This window comes from Nicotiana sylvestris, chromosome 4 (assembly GCF_000393655.2).
Source record: "Nicotiana sylvestris chromosome 4, ASM39365v2, whole genome shotgun sequence".
In the NCBI taxonomy this organism is placed as follows: Eukaryota; Viridiplantae; Streptophyta; class Magnoliopsida; order Solanales; family Solanaceae; genus Nicotiana; species Nicotiana sylvestris.
In genome coordinates, this window is record NC_091060.1 from 138353968 (window position 1) to 138376476 (window position 22509).

Sequence of the window (22509 nt, forward strand, 5' to 3'; positions counted from 1 at the left end):
GCAAACCATTAAACGTTACCTCCGGTAAAGATCAAAACTTTACCACTAGAAAAACAAAAAACGACAACTACCCCTCAATCACAAACCAAAACAACTTTAGGTAAATATGAACAAGACAAGATAGGATTTAGAAATTTGAATTCAAAGATCATTCAACAACAAACAAGTCTACAATTCTTGAAAATTGAATAACATATACTCTAGTACCTACAGACCCAGAAATCTAGCATCAACAAGAGAAATTTCTACAATGAGAAGAAGCATCGTTATGCAGTTCTGAGGTCAGCGTGTGTGTGTATATATATTGTTCTTCATATGAATGAAGAAAAGTAGCTAATTTTGCTCACTACTCACTTACTACAACATTTGATCATTCAGTTTAAAAAGGATTCTTGGCTCATCTAAACTTGACCAATACGCTAAAGCACAAATATTGCCTTTACACGGAAATGTTGAATTAAATGAGTTCGATAAGATGAATTACAGACGCAGGAACTCAGGAAAACCATCAAAAGTTAGCTCAGGTTCCAGATCAAACTTTACCACGAAAAAAAACATAGCAAGAATGCTTAAGAAAAATGCGACTAAGACAGACAGGAGAATTTCTTGAAATAAAAGATCATCCAACTACAAGCAAGTCTACAGCTACAAGTCTTGAAAATTGAATAACATAAAGTACCTACAAACCCAACAAACCTACCAACAACAATAGAAATTTCTACAAACATAAGAAATCTACCAACAACAAGAGAATTTTCTACAATGAGAAGAGCACACTTGTGCAATACTGGGATCAGCATATATACTTCATCATATGAATGAAGAAAAGCAGCTACTTTTGCTCACTACTCCACTACAACATTTCAGCATAAAACTTAAAAGGATTTTTTGGCTAATGTAAACCTTACCAATTCCTTCTGCCTCAAATTCAAGACCCCTTAACCTCCAGCATTCTCATATTCCAATCAACTTGATCAGACTAAACGTTAATTCCATAGATTCAAAATTCTTGAGGCAATTCATTTAGAAACCATAAAATGAACCCTAAATTCCTTTTTAGTTATACTTCCTAGGCCTACCTCTTTTCTTAGCCCCCGTTGACGCTGACATCGGTCTTGGAGCCGAAGCTGGAGCCTGAGTCTGAGTCTGAGCTTGAGCCTGAACTGGAGCTGGAGCCGGAGCTGGAGCTGGAGCTGGAGCAGGAACCGGAATTGGAGTAGCATTTTGATTTGCAACATTCACATTTCCCTCGGACGAAAACATAGGTGGCATCCAACTAGGAAATCCTGCACCACCAGCAGCAGCAGCAGCAGGAGGACTTTTCCCATTTTCCAGATCCCCATTCACAAACCCCATTGGGAAAAAACCCCAAATGCAATAATAAGCTTCTCTCCCAGGAACCAAAGGCGGCATTGACAAAATCTCAGTTGCAGTAAACGCCCTATTACACTTCTCACACCTTAAACAGCACCCTTCATAAACCCTAGGATACTCATACAAATTGTAACAGTACGGACACGCCGTCCACAAATTGACCACACTTTGCCCTCTCATCCCACCACTCACCGGTGTCGCTGCCGTCTTTGGCTGCTGAGGCTGAACCGGAACCCTATTCTGAAAATTCACCGGACTCGGGTTCGAATTCGGGTTCTGGTTCTGACCCGAATTACTCCCACCACTAGCCCTACTGCTTCTTCTCACAGGCAATTTCTCATCTCCTCTTTTTTGCTGTTTATTATAACTCTTAGGCCGTCCTCTTGTTGGAACCAAATTAACCCTACTAAAAAGGGAAAGCTCATTATCATAAAGACCCTTTTTAGTAGGATCCGAAAGAACAGCCCAAGCATCAGCAACAAGACCAAAAGCAGAATCAGAAGAAGGGTATTTATTCTTATCAGGGTGAAGAAGAAGAGCTAAACGACGATACTGTTTCTTAATTAGCTCAGAATCATCAGTACGGCTTTGGATTTGAAGAATAGAATACCAATCGTGGTGATTGTTGATTCGTTTTGAAGAAGCTAAAAGAACTTCAGCAATGGCTAAGATCTGATCTGGACCTTCTAATAAAGGCTCAGTTTCTTGGGCTAAAAGCGCAAAATCTTTACAAGGTCCGAAATCTTTTTCGCGTAGTAATTTTTCTGCAACGCCTAATAATCTTTCTGCTTCAGCTCTGCTTGTAGTAGTATGATGTTCCATTTTTTTCAGGGGCAATTTGGTTTTGATCTGAAAATGGGGACGGATAAAATGAAGGATGATTTTGGGAAGGGGGAAGGAGGGGTTACTGTGGAGTGCGTGTTAAGAGTGCAAAGGTTGTCGTTTTAGGACCAAATGAAATGATGTTTTGATTATGGGTATACCTGTCATTTCACACCCTGCTTTTCGACTCTACTTTCTAGTTACACTAGCGAGGAATAAATTTCAAAATATTACCAGAGAGGAAAAAAATAAAACTTAATGATTTACTAATTAGTTTGAACTTAAAGTTCTCATTTTTATATATAATTTGCTTTGGAGTTGTGTGGCTCATATTAAATAAATGTTGTTAGTAACTTATCCATCTTAATCGTTTGAAGAGTACTTATTTAAATTTTATTTTTAAATAATTTATATAAATAGGGATGATATAGTAAAATTATTATATTATTTATTAGTTTTTAAGGGTTGTGCTAAGTAAATATTGGACAAGTAAACTTGGGCGGATCGGAGGAAGTGTTTTGCAAGAAAGGGAAAGAAAAGTGGCCATTTATAACATCCATGCATCTGTCCATTAGAAACTTTAGTTCTCAAATATTCAGCCAAATTCATGAACTAACTCGAGTGTCACGTTGCCTTAATGAACAATAGTACGTCATAGTATCAACTTTCTAGGATCTTACTTAAGTGGCTTAATAATTTGAATTTATTTCATATTCTACAAGCTATTGTTTCTAATACTTGTGTTTTTTTAGAACAACTTTTATCTTGCTATCCAAAACTATTTAAAATATAAAATGATTTTATTGAAATATTGGAGAAATATCTAAGCTAAAAATATTGTTTTTTTCTTTTTCATAAAATATTTTATTAGTGTTTGGTTGTCAGAAAATAATTTAATTTTTGAAAAATAATTTCCCCCCAACTAAATACACTCTAATCTTGTACTGTCTTGGTTATATATGCATACTTTTTCGTCACATTCGTTATTAAACTAAACTTGGACCTATTTTTTAACATGAATACTTTTTATTTTATCTTACTGACTTAAAACAAATCCTTCACCACTGCTCTTTTCTATTTTAATTAGCAGAATTAATTTAAATAACAGTTCACCCAACTGCTTAAACTTAAACTAGCTGATGTATATATATTATATGAATTATTCATGTATATTATAAGTATAACTATGTACTATCAACGGATAATCCATATACACCAGCTAAGAAAAATAAATAATGTAAAAGAACTGATATTTGTTTAAAGATCCCGGATGTTATTTGATACGTGCTAAGTCAGTATAGCTCAACGTCTTTTGTATGGCAAAAATTCATTATAAGTTGACTAATTTATGGTTATTCCTAAGTTAAGTAATTCTCGTGAGCCATCCGTCATATTTGTGCATTGCTTTGGGTTAAGCTAAAAAAGATTATTTCAATAATGACCCTCTTAGTTGTGAACTTATCTCATGTAGCCATTCTCTTCTATTAGAGTGGAAGATTTGCAGAGTGAGCAAGCTCATACAGACTATGTGATGTTTTCACCTTTTACCACTAAATATTCTTTTTTTAGGAAATGGAACTACTTATATATTAATACTAAAGTTGGTTAATAGTGTTACATTCCATTGAAAATGCCTGTTAGGGCATTTTGTTTGCCAAGTTCCGCGAGCTTAATACAAGTATTATCTATAGTAAGTCTAATAAAATGTGTTCCTTCTTTATTTTCTAGATACCGGGATTCAACAAATGGAGGTGGAGCTGCAAAATACATCAGTTGATGTAGGTTGGACTACTTAGAAGCTTCTTTAGCCAAAAAGTGCACCACTTAATTTCCCTGCCTGAAATTATGCCCGACCATCACCGTCTCTAACCGGAGCATTAAAAACTTGCAATCATGAATAATAGCGTCATATAAAGGGTAACCTTGTTCGAGGCTCATGATTACTTCTGACGAGTCTGTCTCAATCTCTATTTGAATGAGCTGAAGCTCACATGCCAACTAGAGGCCTGCTTTTAGAGCAAGTAGCTCAGTTTGGATAGGAGATGATGCGTAGGTATAATCGTAGAAACTGACTACCTAATCTCTTGCATTATTTTTGATGACCCCGCCTAGGCCACTGCTTCGCTTATTGTTCTGAAAAACTCCATCAGTGTTGAGTTTAAACCACCCAGAAGGAGGTTTGTGCCAACTGACCGTGATAGGCTTTTCTTATCAAAACTTTGCTCTTTGGCTGTGAGGAGTTTGTATTCCATTACTTGTTGAAACACGAGCTTAGGATTTAAAATGTGGTTAATATTTTCCTGATTATTCTTGTTTCTATTATTCCAGAGGCTCCATAGTTATCACGACCCTAGTTCGCCCTCCGTGAACCATCGTGATGGCACCTAGTCTCTACAACTAGGTAAGCCTAACAACGCGGAATATAAACAACAATTGCGGAAGAAATAATTAAAAACCAAAATAGCGAAATAAAACAGTATTTAAAATGTCGTTCAGCATACACAATAACAACTATCGAAATTAATAATATTTTCCAAAACCCGGAATCTCATGATCACAAGCATTTGAATGTCTACAAGCATCTAACTCCAGAATATCTAACAAATAAACGAAAGTACAGAAGGGCTAATAAGGGAGAGTAGAAAGGGACTATTCGGTATGCGGACGCGGCAGATATACCTCGGAGTTTCTACAAATGTCTCATCTCAAGCGTGATAAGTCTGAATGGAGGTACCTGGATCTGCACTTGAAAAACATGCGCAGAAAGGGCATGAGTACACCACATCGGTACTCAGTAAGTGCCAAGCCTAACCTCGGTCGGGTAGTGACGAGGAAGGTTAGGGCCTTACTGAGGTTAAATAAAATATAAGGTTTAACAGTGTATAATAAAACAGTATACATAAGTACAACAATAAAAGTAACACATGATATGAAGGACAACAACAACTACTACAGGGGCAAAGTAAACACAAAAAGAAATACAGCTCAGCATAAAGATAACAACCGGGGATCTCCCAGGATACCGTCCTATAGTCCCAAATATAAATATCAAGTGGATCGCCCGGGATACCGTCCCGTAGTCCAACTCATAATGCGAGGGGATCTCCCGGAATACCGATCCGTAGTCCCAAATATAAATACTCAGTACAGGGGGAATCTACCGGGTGAGTCCCGTAGTTCCAATGTAAATGTGCATGGGGATCTCTCGGAATACCGTTCCGTAGTCCCAAAGTAAACTTATAGGGGGATCTCCTGGGATACCATCTCATAGTCCCAAAGTAAACACACAACAACAACAAGAAGAGTACAAAGTTCAATTCAAGTTCCATACCAAGGTAAAATAGGTATTTCTAACCTAGCATGCTACACGTAATCCAAATAAGGAAGTTTGAGCAAGTAAGGCAATTAAGTCATATGAGACATGTTTTCCTAAGCTCAACAGGCTTAAATTTCAAGTAGTATAAACAGGAAAAGAAACATACTAGTAATTACTTAATGAAAATTGGATTTTCAACAATTAGCACAAGTACACACTCGTCACCTCACGTACAAGGCATTTCAATTATCAATAATACCAAATCCTAAGGGGAATGTCTCCCACACAAGGTTAGGCAAGCCACTTACCTCGAACCGGCTCAAAGTCAACCCGAAACCACGTTTTTGCCACGAGTACTCGACTCCAAATGGCCCAAATCTATTCAATTCAATTGCACAATGTAAATAACACTTCAAGTAACTAATTCTACAAATAAATTCTAAGCTAATACGCGAATTTAGGTAAAATGAACAAAACGTCCCTCGGGCCCACATCTCAGAATCGGGTAAAATATACATTTTCAGGATCCTCACACTCTCACGAGCTCAGTCATACCAAAAGTACCAAAATCGGACCTCGAATGGTCCCTCAAATCGACACTCAAAGTCATCCAATTAATCAAGCCCTAACCCTCAATTTACCACTGATTTTCCTTAAATTTTTATGCTTAAAATGATAAAAATCACCATAATAATGAGTTTAGGTTCCAAGAATCTTACCTCCTCGAAGCTCCATTAAATTCCCTCTCAAAAACCTCCCCAAAAGCTCAATTCCCAGATGAAAATGGTGAAAAAATAACTCAAATCCGAGAAGGCAACTATTTATATGTTCTGCCCAGCGATACCGCATCTGCGGTCCAAATTTACGCACATGCAGACCGCTCCTGCGCAAAAACTACCACTTCTGCGATTTCCCATAAGTTCTCCTTTTTTCGCACATGCGCCCCAGTCACCACATCTGCGGGCTCGCAGGTGCGGCTAAACTTCCGCATCTGCGTTTTCAGCCTTGTTTCCTCTTGGCCGCTTCTGTAGCTTGACTCTGTATCTTACGCGAGTCGCATCTGCGGCCTCTCAACCGCAGGTCCGGTTATGACAGCAACCCAAAGACTTCAGCTGCAAACTTCAACTTTCCAACTTCCCGTTAACCACCCGAAATCATCCCGAGGCCCCCGGGACCTCAACAAAATGCACAGACAAGTCATATACCACTATCCAAACTTAAACCAATCCTTAAAACACTTAAAACAACATCGAAACATCGAATTAACCATGTATTCAAGCCTAAGAATTCCAAAACTCTCAATTTACGCTTTCGATCAAAAAGTCTATCAAACCTCATCCGAATGACCTGAAATTTTGCAAGCACGTCATATTCAACACTACGGAGCTACTCCAACTTCCGGAATCCCATTCTGACCCCGATATCAAAATTTCACTATCGAATCGGAAACTTCAAAAATTCGACTTTCGGCATTTCAAGTCTAAATTAACTACGGACCTCCAAAACACAATCTGAATACGCCCCTAAGCCCTAAATCACCCAACAAAGCTAACGAAACCAACAAAATTCCATTCCGAGGCTATCTTCATACTGTTCCAATTACGGTCTAATTTTTAAAATATAAACTCTCATTTAGGGACTAAGTGTTCCTAAACTCTCCGAAACTCAAAACCAAATATCCCGACAAATCAGAATAGTAGAAATAAACACGGGGAAAGCAGTTAATAGGGGATCGAGGCTGTTTAACCAAAAAAATGAGATTTCGGTCAAAGCTTTAATTTTAGAAGAACTCGGGTTACTGATAATCAAAAGTATATATGAAAGAGAGTAATTTTACTAGAAATGATATAATCAAAAGAAAAAAAGTAAATCAGTATATTCAGATAGTTTTTCGTGTGTCTTACAATTGACCCACTCTCCCTCTTTTATAGCTATTTTGGGGATATGCATTTTGCATTTGTCATAATAAGGTCATTATGGACAATTAAAGACATTAAATGCTACGTTACATAATCATTGCATTTAATACAGATTCTCTAACGTTTTTAGTATTTAAGGCTCATTAAATACTATACTTGTACTCCCGTGAACTGCCAGATTCATTACCTTTGATTTTTGGACTTAAATAGTACGAACGTTGAATCTTTTGAGTATCTGCTCGTGCCTTTTCCTTTGCCTCTGCGCGTATCTGTTGCAACTCGTGCCTCTTTGCCAGTTGTAACTCTTTGACCAGTCTATGTGTCATGACACGTCATCTTTACACCACTTTAATATGTAAACTCAATTTTTTCCAATATAGATAGTCCCCCCACTTGCCATTTATTCATCGATTGAATATTTGGGAAGTGGATTTCATTAAAACGGAAATTTTTGTCACCATTAGTGCTATAATAAAATCAACACCTCATTTGTTACTTCCATTGAATGCTCTTCATACATGGCACCCTTCTACTGGATCTGCGATGTTGTAGCACTTTTTAGGGCTTTTTCACAGCTTCACTAATCACGAAGCGTCAGTTCTCATTATGACTTTTCCATCAGTGCTCCTTTTCCTTTGACGGTTGCTTCGTAGTATAAATATAATTTTCTTCTTTGTCTTTATCACACAAAGTTTTCAAAATATTCAGTTCTTGAATCTTTGTCCGTTTCTTCCTCGTACTGTCATGTCTTCATCAAACCCTAACCCTAGAAGGGTCCCCATAGTTGATAACTTCCCTGATGTCCCCAGTAGGAGCAGAAGAGGAGGTAGGCTTCGTAATTTGGGATCTTCATCCTTGCGTGATTCTTCCCTTCCTTCGCCTAGTTTTGGCCCTTCTTCTAGAACTAGAGGTTCCCTTTCACACAGATCTTCTTCTAGAGGTAAGGAATCTTCTGAACCTCTTCGTGAACCACTAGTAGAGCAGATAGTTCCCGTGGAACTCTCTTTCTATAACGACAGAGAATCTCATAGAAATCAAGTATCTTCTTTAGATCACGCCGATATCTATCCCACTCAAATCACTGAAGGTTTGATTTCTTTAGTTCGCAGAGACTACCATTGGGATCATGACTTTCCTATCATTATTCCTAATCTGAATCAAAGAATTACCTCCTACTTAACCGGATTTTCATTTGTCTATACGTACCCTTTCACTTTAGGATTCAAACCTGCTATTGATCCTGTTATTCTCAAGTTCTGCCATTTCTTTGATGTTTGCTTAGGTCAAATTGGCCCAATAATATGGAGGGTTGTCGCCTGTTTGGGGTATTTGACCAACACAGCTAGTGTGCCTTTTACTTTCCCACATCTGATTCACCTTTACTCCCCTAGACCCTTTCACAATGGTGTTTTTACACTAGTAGCCAGGAGCACAAGAGTTCTAGTTAGCCCTGAAGATGACAAAGACCGTGGTTGGTATGCCAGATTTGTTGCTGCCCCCACTGTTGGTTTAATGGGTGATGAGAACGTTCTCTTCCCTGAGAAGTGAAATTTTGCACGTGAATCTTCTAACTTTCTCGTACCTTTTTCTTCAATTTTGTTGATTTTTCTAATTTTGCCTTTCTTTTTCAGCAACCATGGGAGTTGTAGAAGATGTCCCAATTTCCGTGATTGGGTAGACAAGCTATTGAAGATTGCACCAATGGATGGTAGATCTTGGAAGACCATTTCCCAATGCTTTGGTTGGAAAGTAAAACTCATGGTAAGAGCTTTTATCTTACATACATTTTTTTATTTCTCTAAACTAATTTCAATCCTTCTTTCTATCAGGATTTGCTATTCGAGGAGTTACTGCCGAGGCGGTCACAGCTTCTCGTATCTCTTTGGAAAGGGCCCAAGAAATAATCTTGGGTTCTTCATCGAAAAGAAAAGCCGGTAATGACCAAGGCTCTGAAGAAGAGGAAGACGGGGGCTCTTTGATAACAAGGCCACGGGCTCGAAGACGCATCATTTCTGATGATGAAGAAGAAGCATCCCCTCGCCGTTCCATTCCCCTTACAGAGTCTATTGAAGCCCCGGTAGTGATTCTTGACGATGATGTTGCTCCCACTGTTGCTCATGACTTTGTTGAGTAGCTTTTTATCAGCGAGTTTGATGGTGAAGGCTTAGGCCCAGTTTTGGAAGAAGCACCTCTGGCTTCTTTTTCTACACCTGTATCTATGGCTCCTTCTTTGCCGATCTCGGCTGTTTCCATTCCTCCCCAGACTGTATTTACTACTTCCACTATCCCTGCTTCCACTGTCCCTCCTTCAACAATTCCTCCCCCAATCATTCACCATGGTGAAGTTGGCTCCTCAATTAGGAGTGGTGCTATGAGGCAAGTGATCATTGAAGTCCTTGCTGAGGGTAATCTCTTAATAAAATCGGGTCAAGCAGATGTATGGCTAAAGCCCTTAATCGGACCAATTGAAAGAGCCAAGCTAGAGAGCCATAGCTCCTAGACTTTGATGAATGATATTGTGCACGCTTCTTTAAAGGCATCCCCCTTCTCTTTTTTCCTTTGTCGTGCTTTAAAATTTTCCTATCTTTGAGATTCTCATTTCCCTTCCTTTTCTTTTTTTAGGTCAATCTTATCGTCACGGAGATGATGAAAAGGGTTGCCCTCTCAGAGCAATTAGTGCGTGATTCTCAATTAGAGGCGTTCAATTGGAAAGAACGGTATAAAAGCCTTCAAATTGATGTGGAGTACTTAGAAGAAATTAAAACTACCTTAGAGCAACAAGTACGGGCCTTGACTTCAAAGTTGGCAGTTGAAAAGGCTTCCTCAAGTCAAGCGGATAAAGAAAAGGCTCGTCTTGAAACCTCTTTCTCCGAGCAGCTGTCCAAGGCAAGTGAAGAGATTAGAGAGTTAAAGGCTCTCTCGGGTGAGAAAGAGGCTTATGCTGGAGAACTCGTGCAGAATTTGACTCAAGCACAAGAAGACCTCCGAGCTTCTTCTGATAAGGTTTGTGCCTTGAAAAGTTCTCATGCCTCTCTTCAAGCTTCTTACACTTCTGCCTTGGCTAAAAATGAGAAATTAAAGAATGAAATTGCTGACTGGGAAAGGGATTATGAAATCATTGAGGATAAATCTTCCATTGAAGTGAGTTGGGCGTTTTGAATTCTCGCCGTGATACCCTAGTGGAAGCTAGCCAAGAGAATTTTAACTTGGAATATGAGTTAGCTAAAATCAATGAAACTATTGAGAAGGCTCAGCAAACTCAAGATTTTTCTTCTCCCATGGTCGAAGCTTCCGTGAATGTTGAAGTTGATACGGGTATCCCAACTCCTTCAAGCCCAGTTGAGCCCATTGATGTTAATGCACCTACATCTGTTCCTACATCTTCTTAGTGATAAGTTTAAGTCATTTGAATTTCTTTATGTTGTTTTTTTTGTTTTTTTGGAAACATTGTGGTAAAACCCTTGGTCTCATTTAAGGGTTTGTTTTGGAAATTCAAGTCCCCAGACCTTTCATGGGGCAATTTGTTTAAACAATTCGCAGTTTATGACTAAGTTCGTACTTAGTCTTAAGCTTTTTAATATTAAGAAGTTTTCTCGTTACTATCTTGAACTTTCATTTAGTTTATTCTTGCCTTTATTTCTAAGGACTTATAGAATAATTGGCATTTTTATTCTTTAAAAATGCTTCTATTAACTTCATGAATATTTACATTAATCATGAATTTATAAAAGAGGGCCTTTTTATATTCGACACTTAATGAAGAAGACATCTCAACTTCATAATGGTGTTAACATATGATAAAAGAAATAGGAATACACATGTTTCTTTGAAATAACTTTGACAAGTTTTTATTTGAACTTGGTCTAGTTTTGAATAACACTTTACACGTATTTAAATTACATCTATAACTTTCTCGTAACTGTTTTTCTTTAATAGATTTAAAAAAGAAAAATAAACACGAGGTTTTTATCTATAACCCGTTTTAGTACATAGCCTTTACCCTAACTATGGTAAAGTAATAAACACGAGGTTTTTATCTATAACCCGTTTCAGTACATAGCCTTTACCCTAACTATGGTAAGGTTTTTGTTTGGCCTTAGCTCGTGAATTTGCTCTGTACTTTATTCAATGAGTGAACTTTTTAGGGCTTGATCTTCTTTGTCTTCCTTATACACATGCCCGTGTATATTATGTAGTCCCCCAAGTGTTTGAGCGTTGAAGTCTGAAGCCTTGAGCACTTGATTATTCCTCTCATTTGGTCCTTTCCTTGTAAAGGAAAAACACACGGGACTCGGAGGTACGATTATAGATGAAGACTGCTTAGCCATTTTGAATTTCTATCAGAATAATTGTAACCCTAGGCCAGGAAGTTTAATTTATTCCACGTGCCTTGCAGGTCGTGACTCATCATTTAGTACGGATTAGCGTTTTTCCTATCATCTAAAATCGTTAGTAAAATTTTAACAATTCAAAAAATAAATTTTAAAATATGGATACCTGACCGTGGGTATTCTTCAGAAATAATATCTCTTTAGATGAACAGCATTCCGATGTGACGGAAGTATCTTGTCATCCATTGTTTCCAGCTCGTATGCTCCTTTACCTGCAATATCATGAATTCTATAGGGTCCTTCCCATGTTGGACTTAATTTCCCAGAGTTAGCTGCCTTCGTAGATTGAAAAATCTTTTTGAGCACGAAGTCCCCAATTTTGAAGAATCTGAGGCGTGCTTTTCGGTTGTAGTATCGTTCTATGACCTGCTTCTGTGCTGCCATTCTTATTAGTGTAGCTTCTCTTCTTCCTTCAAGTAAATCAAGATTTACACGCATTTCCTCATCATTAGATTCTTCTGTCGCCTATATGAATCGTGTACTCGACTCTCCTATCTCAACTGGAATTAAAGCTTCAGCTCCATATACTAATAAAAATGGTGTTTCTCCTGTACTTGTTTTTGTTGTTGTGCGATATGCCCATAAAACACCAGGTAACACTTCTGGCCAATTACCTTTGGATTCCTCTAAACGCTTCTTTAAATTATTGACAATGACTTTGTTTGTTGACTCAGCTTGCCCATTACCCACCAGATGATAAGGTGTAGACGTAATCCTTTTAATCTGCCAACTTTGAAAGAATTTTGTGATTTGATTGCCTATAAATAGAGGACCATTATCACACACGATCTCCTTTGGCACACCGAATCGGCATATGATATTCCGCCAAATAAATCTCTGACTTCCTTTTCTCGCGCCTGTTTAAATGCTCCTGCCTCTACCCATTTAGTAAAATAATCAGTGAGTACGAGCAAAAATTTTAACTGTCCTTTTGCTTGCGGTAGTGGAACCACAATATCCATCCCCCACTTCATAAATGGCCACGGTGCAATGACCGGATGTAGTAACTCTGTAGGCCTATGCATATTATTACTGTACCTTTGGCATTTATCACATTTAGCCACGAAACTTTCCGCTTCTTCTTCCATTTTGGGCCAATAATATTCTGCCCTACTTAAGGTTCTTACTAATGACCTTCCTCCTGCGTGATTCCCACAATGCCCCTCGTGTCTCTCATTACATATTCCTTCTGAGAAGGTCCGAGGCATCTTGCTAAGGGACCACCGAACATTTTTTGGTAAAGATTGCCTTGCTTTAATCAATACCGAGCAGCCTTTTTTCAAAGCGCATGAGCTTTTTTCTTATCTTCAGGGACGGTACCATACTGCAAAAAAGTAACAATCTCGTTCCTCCAATCCCAAGTTAAGTTATTAAAATTTACCTCATTCTTATCGAGGTCGAGAACTGAATGAAACAAATGAATAACTGAAGCATTTTCATTGCTTGCCACGTTTGCTGCAGATGCAAGATTAGCTAGGGCGTCAGCTTCAACATTTTCATCCCTTGGTATTAGTGTTACTTTCCAGGTTCGAAATTGCTTTATCAAATCCCGTACCTTTGCTAAGTATTGTTGCATCCTTGCTTCCCTGGCCCTATAAGTCCCCGACATTTGATTATGTACGAGCAGTGAATCGCTTTTGATTATAATCTGATTTATGCCGAGTTCTCGTGCCAGTTCTAAACCTACAATCACAGCTTCATACTCTGCCTCATTGTTAGTTATAGAATGACATTTTATGGCTTGTCGGATGGTTTCACCCGTAGGTGGTACCAAAACAATCCCTAAACCTGCACCCTTTATGTTAGATGAACCATTAGTAAACAAGGTCCAAGTTCCTGCGCTGGCTCCGTTGAACACCTGCAACTCTTTTTCTGCTTCTAATTGCATCCCTTAGCTAAAATAAACGACGAAATCAGCTAAAACTTGAGATTTTATAGCAGTTCTAGGTTGGTAGGTGATATCATATCCACTTAATTATATAGATCACTTAGCTAAACTACCTGACAATTCATGCTAATATAATATATTGCGTAATGGATAAACAGTTACTATAGCAATAGGATGACATTAAAAATAAGGCCTTAATTTTCTAGATGCCATGATTAATGCAAGTGTAAGCTTTTCCAACTGAGGGTACCATGTCTCCGCATCTAACAAAGATTTGCTAACATAATAGATCGGAGATTGTTTACCTTGGTCCTCACAGACTAAAACAGCACTTACCGCTACTTCTGAAACAGTAAGGTAGAGCAGCAGTCTTTCCCCAGCCTTTGGTTTTTCCCCCAACTAAATACACTATAATCTTGTACTGTCTTGGTTATATATGCATACTTTTTCGTCACATTCGTTATTAAACTAAACTTGGACCTATTTTTTATGGCATGAATACTTTTTATTTTATCTTACTGACTTAAAACAAATCCTTCACCACTGCTTTTTCTATTTTAATTAGCAGAATTAATCTAAATAACAGTTCACCCAACTGCTTAAACTTAAACTAGCTGATGGATATATATTATATGAATTATTCATGTATATTATAAGTATAACTATGTATAATCAACGGATAATCCATATACACCAGCTAAGAAAAATAAATAATGTAAAAGAACTGATATTTGTTTAAAGATCCCGGATGTTATTTGATACGTGCTAAGTCAACATAGCTCAACGTCTTTTGTATGGCAAAAATTCATTATAATTTGACTAATTTATGGTTATTCCTAAGTTAAGTAATTCTCGTGAGCCATCCGTCATATTTGTGCATTGCTTTGGGTTAAGCTAAAAAAGATTATTTCAATAATGACCCTCTTAGTTGTGAACTTATCTCATGTAGCCATTCTCTTCTATTAGAGTGGAAGATTTGCAGAGTGAGCAAGCTCATACAGACTATGTGATGTTTTCACCTTTTACCACTAAATATTCTTTTTTTAGGAAATGGAACTACTTATATATTAATACTAAAGTTGGTTAATAGTGTTACATTCCATTGAAATGCCTGTTAGGGCATTTTGTTTGCCAAGTTCCGCGAGCTTAATACAAGTATTATCTATAGTAAGTCTAATAAAATGTGTTCCTTCTTTATTTTCTAGATACTGGGATTCAACAAATGGAGGTGGAGCTGCAAAATACATCAGTTGATGTAGGTTGGACTGCTTAGAAGCTTCTTTAGCCAAAAAGTGCACCACTTAATTTCCCTGCCTGAAATTATGCCCGACCATCACCGTCTCTAACCGGAGCATTAAAAACTTGCAATGATGAATAATAGCGTCATATAAAGGGTAACCTTGTTCGAGGCTCTTGATTACTTCTGACGGGTCTTTCTCAATCTCTATTTGAATGAGCTGAAGCTCACATGCCAACTAGAGGCCTGCTTTTAGAGCAAGTAGCTCAGTTTGGATAGGAGATGATGTGTAGGTATAATCGTAGAAACTGACTACCTAATCTCTTGCATTATTTTTGATGACCCCGCCTAGACCACTGCTTCGCTTATTGTTCTGAAAAATTCCATTAGTGTTGAGTTTAAACCACCCAGAAGGAGGTTTGTGCCAACTGACTGTGATAGGCTTTTCTTATCAAAATTTTGCTCTTTGGCTGTGAGGAGTTTGTATTCCATTACTTGTTGAAACACGAGCTTAGGACTTAAAATGTGGTTAATATTTTCCTGATTATTCTTGTTTCTATTATTCCAGAGGCTCCATAGTTGTCACGACCCTGGTTCGCCCTCCGTGAACCATCGTGATGGCACCTAGTCTCTACGACTAGGTAAGCCTAACAACGCGGAATATAAACAACAATTGCGGAAGAAATAATTAAAAACCAAAATAGCGAAATAAAACAGTATTTAAAATGTCGTTCAGCATACACAATAACAACTATCGAAATTAATAATATTTTCCAAAACCCGGAATCTCATGATCACAAGCATTTGAATGTCTACAAGCATCTAACTCCAGAATATCTAACAAATAAACGAAAGTACAGAAGGGCTAATAAGGGAGAGTAGAAAGGGACTATTCGGTATGCGGACGCGGCAGATATACCTCGGAGTTTCTACAAATGCCTCGTCTCAAGCGTGATAAGTCTGAATGGAGGTACCTGGATCTGCACTTGAAAAACATGCGCAGAAAGGGCATGAGTACACCACATCGGTACTCAGTAAGTGCCAAGCCTAACCTCGGTCGGGTAGTGACGAGGAAGGTTAGGGCCTTACTGAGGTTAAATAAAATATAAGGTTTAACAGTGTATAATAAAACAGTATACATAAGTACAACAGTAAAAGAAACACAGGATATGAAGGACAGCAACAACTACTACAGGGGCAAAGTAAACACAGAAAGAAATACAGCTCAGCATAAAGATAACAACCGGGGATCTCCCAGGATACCGTCCTATAGTCCCAAATATAAATATCAAGTGGATCGCCCGGGATACCGTCCCGTAGTCCAACTCATAATGCGAGGGGATCTCCCGGAATACCGATCTGTAGTCCCAAATATAAATACTCAGTACAGGGGGAATCTACCGGGTGAGTCCCGTAGTTCCAATGTAAATGTGCATGGGGATCTCTCGGAATACCGTTCCGTAGTCCCAAAGTAAACATATAGGGGGATCTCCCGGGATACCGTCTCATAGTCCCAAAGTAAACACACAGCAACAACAAGAAGAGTACAGAGTTCAATTCAAGTTCCATACCAAGGTAAAATAGGTATTTCTAACCTAGCATGCTACACGTAATCCAAATAAGGTAGTTTGAGCAAGTAAGGCAATTAAGTCATATGAGACATGTTTTCCTAAGCTAACAACAGGCTTAAATTTCAAGTAGTATAAACAGGAAAAGAAACATACTAGTAATTACTTAATGAAAATTGGATTTTCAACAATTAGCACAAGTACGCACTCGTCACCTCACGTACAAGGCATTTCAATTATCAATAATACCAAATCCTAAGGGGAATGTCTCCCACACAAGGTTAGGCAAGCCACTTACCTCGAACCGGCTCAAAGTCAACCCGAAACAACGTTTTTGCCACGAGTACTCGACTCCAAATGGCCCAAATCTATTCAATTCAATTGCACAATGTAAATAACACTTCAAGTAACTAATTCTACAAATAAATTCTAAGCTTATACGCGAATTTAGGTAAAATGACCAAAACGTCCCTCGGGCCCACATCTCAGAATCGGGTAAAATATACATTTTCAGGATCCTCACACTCTCACGAGCTCAGTCATACCAAAAGTACCAAAATCGGACCTCGAATGGTCCCTCAAATCGACACTCAAAGTCATCCAATTAATCAAGCCCTAACCCTCAATTTACCACTGATTTTCCTTAAATTTTTATGCTTAAAATGATAAAAATCACCATAATAATGAGTTTAGGTTCCAAGAATCTTACCTCCTCGAAGCTCCATTAAATTCCCTCTCAAAAACCTCCCCAAAAGCTCAATTCCCAGATGAAAATGGTGAAAAAATAACTCAAATCCGCGAAGGCAACTATTTATATGTTCTGCCCAGCGATACCGTATCTGCGGTCCAAATTTACGCACATGCAGACCGCTCCTGCGCAAAAACTACCGCTTCTGCGATTTCCCATAAGTTCTCCTTTTTTCGCACATGCGCCCCATTCACCACATCTGCGGGCTCGCAGGTGCGGCTAAACTTCCGCATCTGCGTTTTCAGCCTTGTTTCCTCTTGGCCGCTTCTGTGGCTTGACTCTGTATCTTGCGCGAGTCGCATCTGCGGCCTCTCAACCGCAGGTCCGGTTATGACAGCAACCCAAAGACTTCAGCTGCAAACTTCAACTTTCCAACTTCCCGTTAACCACCCGAAATCATCCCGAGGCCCCCAGGACCTCAACAAAATGCACAGACAAGTCATATACCACTATCCAAACTTATACCAATCCTTAAAACACTTAAAACAACATCGAAACATCGAATTAACCATGGATTCAAGCCTAAGAATTCCAAAACTCTCAATTTACGCTTTCGATCAAAAAGTCTATCAAACCTCATCCGAATGACCTGAAATTTTGCAAGCACGTCACATTCAACACTACGGAGCTACTCCAACTTCCGTAATCCCATTCTGACCCCGATATCAAAATCTCACTATCGAACCGGAAACTTCAAAAATTCGACTTTCGGCATTTCAAGTCTAAATTAACTACTGACCTCCAAAACACAATCTGAATACGCCCCTAAGCCCGAAATCACCCAACAAAGCTAACGAAACCAACAAAATTCCATTCCGAGGCTATCTTCATACTGTTCCAATTACGGTCTAATTTTTAAAATATAAACTCTCATTTAGGGACTAAGTGTCCCAAAACTCTCCGAAACTTAAAACCAAATATCCCGACAAATCAGAATAGTAGAAATAAATACGGGGAAAGCAGTTAATAGGGGATCGAGGCTGTTTAACCAAAAAAATGAGATTTCGGTCAAAGCTTTAATTTTAGAAGAACTCGGGTTACTGGTAATCAAAAGTATATATGAAAGAGAGTAATTTTACTAGAAATGATATAATCAAAAGAAAAAAAGTAAATCAGTATATTCAGATAGTTTTTCGTGTGTCTTACAATTGACCCACTCTCCCTCTTTTATAGCTATTTTGGGGATATGCATTTTGCATTTGTCATAATAAGGTCATTATGGACAATTAAAGATATTAAATGCTACGTTACATAATCATTGCATTTAATACAGATTCTCTAACGTTTTAGTATTTAAGGCTCATTAAATACTATACATGTACTCCCGTGAACTGTCAGATTCATTACCTTTGATTTTTGGACTTAAATAGTACGAGCGTTGAATCTTTTGAGTATCTGCTCGTGCCTTTTCCTTTGCCTCTGTGCGTATCTGTTGCAACTCGTGCCTCTTTGCCAGTTGTAACTCTTTGACCAGTCTATGTGTCATGACACGTCATCTTTACACCACTTTAATATGTAAACTCAATTTTTCCCAATACAGGGGCGTTAATTCTTAAAACGTCCTACCGGGTCGTTACACCCCCCACACTTAAACATTCGTTCATCCTCGAACGAGCATAGAGACATACCTGAAGTAGTGAAAAGATGAGGGTAACGGCTGCGCATATCCTGCTCGGTCTCCCAGGTCACCTCCTCGACCGGCTGACCCCGCCACAGAACCTTCACTAATGCAATGTTCTTTGACCTCAGCTTTCTAACCTGCCTGTCCAATATTGCCACTGGCTCCTCGACATAAGATAGATCCTTGTCCAACTGGACTGAACTGAAATCCAACACGTGCAACAGATCACCGTGATACCTCCGGAGCATCGAAACATGAAATACCGGATGAACTCCTGCCAAGCTGGGAGGTAAGACAAGCTCATAAGAAACCTCTCCAACACGCCTCAATATCTCAAAATGGACAATAAACCTCGGACTCAACTTCCCCTTCTTCCCAAATCTCATAACGCCCTTCATAGGCGAAACCCGAAGTAGAACCCACTCTCCAACCATATAGGAAACATCACGAACCTTCTGGTCCGCGTAACTCTACTATATGGACTGAGTTGTACGGAATCTATCCTGAATCACCTTAACCTTCTCCAAAGTATCCTGAACCAAGTCTGTTCCCAATAATCTAGCCTCACCCGACTCAAACCAACCCACTGGGGATCTACACCGCCTACCATATAAAGCCTCATACGATGCCATCTGAACGCTAGACTGATAGCTGTTGTTGTAGGCAAACTCCGCCAATGGAAAGAACTGATCCCAAGACCCTCCAAACTCAATCACACACGCACGGAGCATATCCTCAAGAATCTGAATAGTGCGCTCAGACTGTCCGTCTGTCTGAGGGTGAAATACTGTACTCAACTCCACCCGAGTACCTAAATCATGCTGAACGACCCTCTAGAACCGTGATGTGAACTGAGTACCCCTATCTGAAATGATGGAAACTGGGATACCATGCAGACGAGCAATCTCTTGGATATAAATCTCCTCCAACCGCTCCGAAGAATAAGTAGTACACACAAGAATGAAGTGCGCGGACTTGGTCAGCCGATCCGCAATCACCCAAATAGCATCAAACTTTCTCAAAGTCCGTGGGAGACCAACTACAAAGTCCATGGTGATCTGCTCCCACTTCCACTCTGGAATCCCTATCTGTTAAAGCAACCCACCCGGTCTCTGGTGCTCATACTTCACCTGCTGACAGTTGAGGCACCGAGCTACAAATCCAACTATATCTTTCTTCATCTGCCTCCACCAATAGTGCTGTCTCAAATCCTGATACATCTTCGTGGCACCCAGATGAATGGAATACCGCGAACATGGGCCTCCTCTAGAATCAACTCCCAAAACACATCAACATTGGGTACACAAATCCGACCCTACATCCTCAATACCTCGTCATCACCAATAGTCATATATCTAGCATCACCATGCTGAACCTTATCCTTGAGGACAAGCAAATGAGTGTCATCAAATTGACGCTCCCTGATACAATCAAATAACAAAGACCAAGAAACCACACAAGCTAGGACCCGACTGGGCTCTGAAAAATCCAATCTCACAAACTGGCTGGCCAAGGCCTGAACATCCATCGTCATAGGCCTCTCCGATGCTGGTAAATAAGTCAAACTCCCCAAACTCTCTGCCCGGCGAATCAAATCATCGATACCACATTGGCCTTGCCCGGGTGATACAAAATAGTGATATCATAGTCCTTCAGCAACTCTAACCACCTCCTCTGGCGCAAATTTGGATCTTTTTGCTTGAATAGGTGTTGCAAGCTCCGATGATCAGTATAAATCTCACAAAGGACACCGTACAAATAATGACGTCAGATCTTCAGGGCGTGAACAATGGCAGCTAGCTCGAGATCATAAACAGGATAATTCTTCTCATGTACCTTTAACTGTCTGGATGTGTAGGCAATCACCCTACTGTCTTGCATCAAAACCGCTCCAAGGCCAATCCTCGAGGCATCACAATAGATAGTATAAGACCCCGAACCTATAGGCAATATCAAAACTGGGGTTGTAGTCAAAGCTATCTTGAGCTTCTGAAAGCTCGCCTCACACTCTTTAGTCCACTGGAATGGAGCACCCTTCTGAGTCAGCCTGGTCATAGGGGCTGCAATCGATGAAAATCCTCCACAAAATGACAGTAGTAACCCACCAAGCCAAGAAAACTGCGGATCTTTGTAGCTGAGGATGGTTTGGGCCAACTTTGCACTGCCTTTACTTTCTTTGGATCCACCTGAATACCCTCACTCGATACCACGTGGCCTAAAAATGCCACGAAATCCAACCAAAACTCACATTTCGAGAACTTAGCATATAACTTCTTTTCCCTCAGAGTTTGGAGCACTGTCCTCAGGTGTTGCTCATGATATTCCCGACTTCGGGAATACACTAGAATATCATCAATAAAGACAATGACGAACGAGTCAAGATATGGCTGGAACACACTGTGCATCAAATGCATAAAGGCTGCTGGGAGCCTAAATGACATAACAATGAACTCGTAATGACCATACCGAGTCCTGAAAGCAGTGTTCGGGATATCTGGCTCCCGAATCTTCAACTGATGGTAACCTGAGCGCAAGTCAATCTTAGAAAACACCCCGTGCGCCCTGAAGCTGGTCAAATAGATCATCAATATGAGGCAAAGGATAATAGTTCTTCACTGTAAGTTTGTTCAACTGGCGATAATCAATACACATACGCATAGAACCATCCTTTTTCTTCACAAACAAGACAAGAGCACCCCAAGGTGATACACTGGGCCTAATAAAACCCTTATCAAGAAATTCATGTAATTGATCCTTCAACTCCTTCAACTCAAGAGGAGCCATATGATATGGAAGAATAGAAATGGGCTGAGTGCCCGGCAACAGATCAATGCCAAAATCAATATCTCTATCGGGCGGCATGCCTGGAAGATCAGCCGGAAATACATCAGGAAAATCCCGTACTACTGGGACTGAATCAACTGTAGGGGTAACAATACTGACATCTCTCACATAAGCTAGATATGTGTCACATCCCTTATCAACCATTCGCTGAGCCTTAAGGAAAGAAATAACTCTACTGGGAGTGTGATCTAAAGCACCCCTACACTCAGCACGCGGTAAACCTAGCATAGCCAATGTCACCATTTTGGCGTGACAATCAAGAATAGCATAATAGTGCGACAACCAGTCCATGCCCAAGATAATATCAAAATCTACCATGCTGAGCAACAATAAATCAGCTCTGTTCTTAAAACTACTAAGAGCAACCAAACACGACCGATAAACACGGTCCACAACAAGAGAATCTCCCACAAGAGTAGAAACATACATAGGGGAACTCAAAGAATCCCGAGGTACACCCAAATGCGGAGCAAAATAAGAAGAAACATAAGAGTAAGTGGAGCATGGATCGAATAGAACCGATGTATCTCTGTGACAAACTAATATAATATCTGTGATAATAGAATCGGAGGCAACAGCCTCAGTAAAGGCAGAAAAGGCATAGTATCGAGCCTAGCCTCCTCTTCTAGGGTGACCTCTATCTCCCAGACCTCCACCCTAGTTGGCTGAGCAGGTGGGGTAGCAACTGGAGCTGTAACCATAGCCTGAGAACTCTGCGGGGCATGTTGTGGCTATGAAGTCCGTGGAGGTGCACCCCTTCTAAGTCTGGGGCAATCCCTCA

At 39.6% G+C, this 22509-nt stretch overlaps 1 protein-coding gene across 1 annotated transcript; it reads right to left on the reverse strand.

Annotated features, from left to right (window-relative positions):
* Window positions 1-585: 585 nt before the first annotated feature.
* LOC104218649 (uncharacterized) lies at window positions 586-2321 on the reverse strand. The gene has a single exon (XM_009769189.2). It carries the CDS (start codon window positions 2194-2196, stop codon window positions 1057-1059), a length of 1140 nt encoding a protein of 379 aa, XP_009767491.1. The 5' UTR covers window positions 2197-2321; the 3' UTR covers window positions 586-1056.
* Window positions 2322-22509: the final 20188 nt, after the last annotated feature.